Source organism: Salmo salar, chromosome ssa10 (assembly GCF_905237065.1).
Source record: "Salmo salar chromosome ssa10, Ssal_v3.1, whole genome shotgun sequence".
Taxonomy (NCBI): Eukaryota; Metazoa; Chordata; class Actinopteri; order Salmoniformes; family Salmonidae; genus Salmo; species Salmo salar.
The window spans coordinates 117,346,388-117,354,906 of record NC_059451.1 but is presented as its reverse complement, the minus strand read 5'-3'; the positions used below and the strand labels follow the sequence as shown (position 1 = coordinate 117,354,906).

The 8,519-nt window shown below is 43.0% G+C and overlaps 1 protein-coding gene across 1 annotated transcript in view; it reads right to left on the bottom strand.

Moving 5' to 3' along the window:
- Positions 1 to 4,367: 4,367 nt before the first annotated feature.
- The window catches only part of LOC106561677 (calcium/calmodulin-dependent protein kinase type 1D), a 95,976-nt gene continuing 91,824 nt past the window's right edge, over positions 4,368 to 8,519 (bottom strand). The window contains exon 11 of the mRNA XM_045688486.1: positions 4,368 to 8,399. Coding sequence (XP_045544442.1) covers positions 8,233 to 8,399 — 167 coding nt within the window. The 3' untranslated portion in view covers positions 4,368 to 8,232. The remainder of the gene's footprint in view (positions 8,400 to 8,519) is intronic.

Here is an 8,519-nt window from a genome sequence, read left to right as displayed (position 1 = left end):
GACTTACATTATAGGTGGTGTCAGAGGAAAGCCTAGAAAATTGTCTGAGACTCCAGTCACCCAAGTTATAGACTGTTTTCTCTGCTACCGCACGGCAAGCGGTACCGGAGCGCCAAGTCTAGGACCAAAAGGCTCCTCAACAGCTTCTACCCCCAAGGCTGCAGAACAATTCATAAAAATCACCACAATTTACAATTTACATTGACCCCCCCCACCCCCCCTTATACACTGCTGCTACTCGCTGTTTGTTTGTTACCTATGCATAGTCACTTCGCCCCCACCTACATGTACAGATTACTTCAACTAGCCTGTACCCCTGCGTACCGGTGCCCCCTGTATATAGCCTCGTTATTGTTATTGTGTTACTTTTTATTATTACTTTCTATTTTAGCCTACTTTGTAAATATTTTCTTCTTGAACTGCACTGTTGGTTAAGGGCTTGTAAGTAAGCACTTCACGGTAAAGTCTACACTAGTTGTATTCGGCGCATGTGGCAAATAAAGTTTGATTTGATTTGACACCCTGATACACACACTCTATACACATGTACATTGTAATATTGTTGTATGGTGTTATTATACATTTTGTATTGTAGATATGTAGTGGTGTGATAATGTTATATGATGTACTGTTTTACCAGGAAGAGTAGCTGCTGCCTTGACAACAACTAATGGGGATCCTTAATAAATACAAATCCCTAATGTCGTTAGTGCAGTTTGACCGCAAGAGAGACAATTTCATCTTCTTCCTTTTATCCTTTTTTTATAGATGAACAGAGGCAGGTGCTGGCGGCAGAACAGAGGCAGGTGCTGTAGGGAGAACAGAGGAAGGTGCTGTAGGGAGAACAGAGGCAGGTGCTGGTGGCAGAACAGAGGAAGGTGCTGGTGGCAGAACAGAGGCAGGTGCTGGTGTCAGAACAGAGGCAGGTGCTGGTGGCAGAACAGAGGCAGGTGCTGTAGGGAGAACAGAGGCAGGTGCTGGCGGCAGAACAGAGGCAGGTGCTGGCGGCAGAACAGAGGCAGGTGCTGGCGGCAGAACAGAGGCAGGTGCTGTAGGGAGAACAGAGGCAGGTGCTGTAGGGAGAACAGAGGCAGGTGCTGTAGGGAGAACAGAGGCAGGTGCTGGTAGCAGAACAGAGGCAGGTGCTGGCGGCAGAACAGAGGCAGGTGCTGGCGGCAGAACAGAGGCAGGTGCTGGCGGCAGAACAGAGGCAGGTGCTGTAGGGAGAACAGAGGAAGGTGCTGTAGGGAGAACAGAGGCAGGTGCTGTAGGCAGAACAGAGGCAGGTGCTGTAGGGAGAACAGAGGCAGGTGCTGTAGGGAGAACAGAGGCAGGTGCTGTAGGGAGAACAGAGGCAGGTGCTGTAGGGAGAACAGAGGCAGGTGCTGTACGGAGAACAGAGGCAGGTGCTGTAGGGAGAACAGAGGCAGGTGCTGTAGGGAGAACAGAGGCAGGTGCAGTAGGGAGAACAGAGGCAGGTGCTGGTGGCAGAACAGAGGAAGAAAGGATACTATGAGAAACAGTATAATAATATGATGTATAATAATATACAGTATATAATAATATGATATATAATAATATACAGTTTATAATAATATGATATAATAATATGATATATAATAATATACAGTATATAATAATATGATATATATATATAATAATGATATATAATATGATACAGTATATAATAATATGATATATAATATATAATAATATACAGTATATAATATTATATATCATATTATATATCATATGATATATAATAATATACAGTATATAATAATATGCTATATAATAATATACAGTATATATGATATATAATAATATGATATATAATAATATACAGTATATAATACGATATATAATAATATGATATATAATAATATGATATATAATATGATATATAATAATATACGGTATATAATATGATATATAATAATATGATATATAATAATATGATATATAATATGATATATAATAATATACGGTATATAATATGATATATAATAATATGATATATAATAATATGATATATAATATGATATATAATAATATACAGTATTTAATACGATATATAATAGTATGATATAATAATATGATATATAATATGATATATAATAATATACGGTATATAATAATATGATATATAATAATATACGGTATATAATAATATGATATATAATAATATGATATATAATAATATACGGTATATAATAATATGATATATAATATGATATATAATAATATACAGTATATAATAATATGATATATAATAATAAACAGTATATGCAAAAATTCCAGGTTCTTTTTTATTTTCCTCCTGTAACAGTCTCTCTATAGATTGGGGGTGTAATCAGAGCACAATGTGGAAGGTAGCCTGTCTGTAATCAGTCAATTGAGGATCCAGCAACTTGATTGACCAGTCTATCCTCATTCATCCCATCCCTGACCCTCGACCTCTAACCTCTGACCACAAGACGAGAGGACCCGGGAGAGCGCCGAGCAGTGGCTAGAGTTTCACTACGAGTACGAGTGTTGTCGTCATAGGTCTCTCTTCATGTAGTGTTGTCTCTTTTGTCGTGATGTGTGTTTTGTCCTATATTTTTATTTAATTTATTTTTAATCCCAGCACCCGTCCCCGCAGGAGGCCTTTTGCCTTTTGGTAGGCCGTCATTGTAAATAATATTATTTTCTTAACTGACTTGTCTAGTTAAATAAAGGTTAAATAAATATACTGACTGATGTCTTGAGACGTTGCTTCAATATATCCACATAATTTTCCTCCCTCATGATCACATCTATTTTGTGAAGTGCACCAGTACCTCCTGCAGCAAAGCACCCCCACAACATGATGCTGCCACCGCCATGCTTCACGGTTGGGATGGTATTCTTCAGCTTGCAAGCCTCCCCCTTTTTCCTCCAAACATAACGATGGTCATTATGGCCAAACAGTTCTATTACTGTTTCATCAGACCAGAGGACATTTCTCCAAAAATACGATCTTTGTGCCTATGTGCAGTTGCAAACCGTAGAACTGCAGCTGACTCAAAACAGAGTAGCATGCCTTGCCCTTAAATGCACACACAGAGAACTAACACAACATGCCTGTCAGTCTTTACTGGTTGACAAGAGATGAACTGCTTCTCTTCTAGTTTTCATCAAATAATATAGTACCATTCAGCTCAGACACCCATACATACCCCACAAGCGATACCAGCAGGGGTCTCTTCACAGTCCCCAAGTCCAAAACGAATTCCCGGCAACGCACAGTGTTATCCAGAACCATGATCGCATGGAACTAACTCCCTTCCATCTCCAACTACTTGGGCAAAGAGTAAAATGACCTTTAAAAAAAATGTATTAAAACAACATCTCATGGAACGGCAGTGACTGTGAGGGGACACAAACACACGCAGACACACTAACACACATCCTTTTTGTTCTTGTATTGTTTGTATATCGTTGTATTTTTACATTTATGTGACTGTCCTTGTCTGTCAGTGTATCAGTGTTTTGTTAGTTGTCATGTTCTGTGTGTTTTTATTGTGGACCCCTAGGAAGAGTAGCTTCTGCAAAAGCTAATGGAGATCCAAATAAATAAACAAACAACGTAGAAAATCAATAATAAACATTCCTATCCAAGCAAATCTGGTTCATGAGATTTATATTTACACAGGAAGGAGAGGACATACTTTCTTACGAACATATATATCTATACTCATAGTTCTTTAGTGACAGTTAAAACGTTTGCACAACATATTCTCCTTCTCCCTGTTGTGTGAAAACTTTAAAAAACCATCAACTTTGGGAGAGAGTAGCAAGGCGAGAAGAGAGAGAAAGAGAGAAAGAGAAGAGAGAGAAAGAGAGAAAGAAGAGAGAGAAAGAGAAGAGAGAGAAAGAGAAGAGAGAGAAAGAGAGAAAGAGAAGAGAGAGAGAGAAAGAGAAGAGAGAGAAAGAGAAGAGAGAGAAAGAAGAGACATCAACTGGCTGTTAAATTCAAAGCACAGTAACCAAACAGAGTGCCTGCGGAGGGGGAGAACAGCAGCACAGTTCTGGGAACAGCCAGCGCTTGCGGAGGGGGAGAACAGCAGCACAGTTCTGGGAACAGCCAGCGCTTGCGGAGGGGGAGAACAGCAGCACAGTTCTGGGAACAGCCAGCGCTTGCGGAGGGGGAGAACAGCAGCACAGTTCTGGGAACAGCCAGCGCTTGCGGAGGGGGAGAACAGCAGCACAGTTCTGGGAACAGCCAGCGCTTGCGGAGGGGGAGAACAGCAGCACAGTTCTGGGAACAGCCAGCGCTTGCGGAGGGGGAGAACAGCTAACTAAAGTACACTACATGCTACAGACTTTCTGCAACGGAACAATGATTATCAAATGACTTCAATCTTTATTTCGTAGTTTGTCATTTTCAGTGTTTAAATAAAACTACAGTACAGTGTTAATAGTTATCATATGCCTTATTTCATTCTTAGCCTTGTATTATAGAAATCTAAAACAAACCCCCAGCTATGGGACATATCAAACTGCCCTCACAAGGCTATGAATTATGAGCCCAACTGTACTGATGGCACGTAATAATATGCAACGTGTGCTTTAGTCAATACATGTATCATCTTCATCATCATCAACTTCATCACCATAACTGGGGTTTCATGCCCTCAAATGTTCCTCAAAGAATTTCCCTGAGAACTGGTCACAATGTTGTGTTCATACACTGCATCCTTATGCTAAGGATGTCTTCACAGTTCCATCGCAATGAAACCTAAACGTCCGTCAAATAAAATACTAAACGACAAAGCATTAACTATACCTTTATCTATTAACATAACATCCGTTTCCATTTATATATTTCAACGTAAAAGTCTAGTAACACACGTACATGTAAGTACTGTTCTTACAGATGTTATTAAATATAAGACAATACATAATACATACCTTTCCATTAGGAAAAGTGTACAATCAAATCAGAACTGCCACTACAGTAATATCAAAACTGATTTGGTCATCTCTCACTACTAAAGCACGTCTTTCACAGATGTGTGGGTGCATGACTCTGCAGATATCTATTTATTTATTTCACTGACATTCTAAATCCAGAAAACGCAAAGCAAATATACAACAGCTCTCTCCTACAGTTGGGAACAACGAAACAGTGAAGTACTCAACCGGAACAACAACTGCAGCAAAACATTCAAGCTTTTAAAACAATTAGAAATATGATTGAGAATAATATGGAATTACTATTTTATCCTTGAATGCTCCGTTTCAGTTGCATGAAACACTAACTCCACTCAACGCTTTCCATGGTTTCCATGTGCGATGTTAAACACAAGGCATAGAGGGTGTTCTGTGCCCAACACTCCCCGTCTGAGTTACAGCAGTCTCCCAGAGTTACAGCAGTCTCACAGTCTCACAGAGTTACAGCAGTCTCACCAGAGTTACAGCAGTCTCACAGAGTTACAGCAGTCTCACAGTCTCACAGAGTTACAGCAGTCTCACCAGAGTTACAGCAGTCTCACAGAGTTACAGCAGTCTCACAGAGTTACAGCAGTCTCACCAGAGTTACAGCAGTCTCACAGAGTTACAGCAGTCTCACCAGAGTTACAGCAGTCTCACAGAGTTACAGCAGTCTCACAGAGTTACAGCAGTCTCACAGTCTCACAGAGTTACAGCAGTCTCACAGTCTCACAGAGTTACAGCAGTCTCACCAGAGTTACAGCAGTCTCACAGAGTTACAGCAGTCTCACAGTCTCACAGAGTTACAGCAGTCTCACAGAGTTACAGCAGTCTCACCAGAGTTACAGCAGTCTCACCAGAGTTACAGCAGTCTCACCAGAGTTACAGCAGTCTCACAGTCTCACAGAGTTACAGCAGTCTCACAGAGTTACAGCAGTCTCACCAGAGTTACAGCAGTCTCACAGAGTTACAGCAGTCTCACCAGAGTTACAGCAGTCTCACCAGAGTTACAGCAGTCTCACCAGAGTTACAGCAGTCTCACAGAGTTACAGCAGTCTCACCAGAGTTACAGCAGTCTCACCAGAGTTACAGCAGTCTCCCAGAGTTACAGCAGTCTCCCAGAGTTACAGCAGTCTCACCAGAGTTACAGCAGTCTCCCAGAGTTACAGCAGTCTCCCAGAGTTACAGCAGTCTCCCAGAGTTACAGCAGTCTCCCAGAGTTACAGCAGTCTCCCAGAGTTACAGCAGTCTCACCAGAGTTACAGCAGTCTCCCAGAGTTACAGCAGTCTCACAGAGTTACAGCAGTCTCACCAGAGTTACAGCAGTCTCACAGAGTTACAGCAGTCTCACCAGAGTTACAGCAGTCTCACCAGAGTTACAGCAGTCTCCCAGAGTTACAGCAGTCTCCCAGAGTTACAGCAGTCTCCCAGAGTTACAGCAGTCTCCCAGAGTTACAGCAGTCTCCCAGAGTTACAGCAGTCTCACCAGAGTTACAGCGTCTCCCAGAGTTACAGCGTCTCCCAGAGTTACAGCAGTCTCCCAGAGTTACAGCAGTCTCCCAGAGTTACAGCAGTCTCCCAGAGTTACAGCAGTCTCCCAGAGTTACAGCAGTCTCACCAGAGTTACAGCGTCTCCCAGAGTTACAGCGTCTCCCAGAGTTACAGCAGTATCACAGAGTTACAGCAGTCTCACAGAGTTACAGCAGTCTCAGAGTTACAGCAGTCTCCCAGAGTTACAGCAGTCTCACCAGAGTTACAGCAGTCTCCCAGAGTTACAGCAGTCTCCCAGAGTTACAGCAGTCTCCCAGAGTTACAGCAGTCTCCCAGAGTTACAGCAGTCTCCCAGTCTCACAGAGTTACAGCAGTCTCACCAGAGTTACAGCAGTCTCACAGAGTTACAGCAGTCTCACAGAGTTACAGCAGTCTCCCAGAGTTACAGCAGTCTCACCAGAGTTACAGCAGTCTCACCAGAGTTACAGCAGTCTCACAGAGTTACAGCAGTCTCAGAGTTACAGCAGTCTCCCAGAGTTACAGCAGTCTCCCAGAGTTACAGCAGTCTCACAGAGTTACAGCAGTCTCACAGAGTTACAGCAGTCTCACAGAGTTACAGCAGTCTCACAGTCTCACAGAGTTACAGCAGTCTCACAGTCTCACAGAGTTACAGCAGTCTCACAGAGTTACAGCAGTCTCACAGTTTCACAGAGTTACAGCAGTCTCACAGAGTTACAGCAGTCTCACAGAGTTACAGCAGTCTCACAGAGTTACAGCAGTCTCACAGTCTCACAGAGTTACAGCAGTCTCACAGTCTCACAGAGTTACAGCAGTCTCACAGAGTTACAGCAGTCTCACAGAGTTACAGCAGTCTCACAGAGTTACAGCAGGCTCACAGTCTCACAGAGTTACAGCAGTCTCACAGTCTCACAGAGTTACAGCAGGCTCAATAATTAAGACTACTAATAAAAACCTGGTGAGTTCCCATAGTGTGGCCTCCTAACACCCCCATACAAACAGGGCTTCTTTTTGTCTCTCGGTGGACAGTCTTACAACATGGCAGTGCTATGAAAAAGATTTCAGGTGGTCATTTTAATTTTACAGTACCATATTTTAAAGAGATGGAATAGGATCTTAAAGCTGCAATCCGTAGCGGTGAAACTGCGATATTAAGACAACAAAGACGTTACTGCAAAACAACCAATAGTTTTTACTACGATGCCGGATGCTAATTTCCTCAAAACAAAACCAATAACAAATGCGCCTGGGGGGGGGAGCACTACTTTCAAAACTACTGGCTGAAACTATACAATGTTTAGAGTGAATATTCAATAAGAGGTGAACATTTGAGGTTGCAATTACTCCGTACCGACCCAATTCAAGCACTGGGAGACTGACCCCACTGGCCACCCTCTGGTCAGGAGGACAGAGCGAGACAGTCAGTGGTCCTCATCTCTTCTCCACCAGACCAGGCAGAATGTTCAGATAGGAATGTATGGTGTAGAACAGATAAGTTAGATAGAATGACGAGAGCTGACAGGATTTCCTATTCTATTTCTCATCACTGAATACACCTCCTGTGGTGGGTACGGACATCAGAGTGCTGATCCATGGTAAATGGATCCTTGAACAGCTCCTCAGGTTCTCAATCCCAGCAGCTGAGAATGGGCGGGGTGGGCCGACTAGGAGAGACCAATTGTGGAATTCTGAGCGGCGGAATTGTAATCATGGAATCCCGACTCAAAGCTCTGTGGTCTCCCAGCTGACCTCCCGTGGAACCTGATGTCATTTAGTCCCCGTGTGGATGGTGGTGACCGTGGAGGGGCGTGGCCGGGGCGCTGGAGCCACCGCCTCTGGTTCTACATGTGGTTCCACTCCGATGCTAACGGGGGCGCTGCAGGCTGCAGGGGAGGATGGCAGAGGAGGCAGAGTGGACAGAGGTTGTAGAGGACCTGAGGGGAGAAGCAGAGACCATAACCTCAATGACCAGACGAGCACAATCACTAAAGTATTAGTGGAAACCAATCAATGACGGAACAAAAACCCTTTAATAGACTGACCAGAGCCAACTT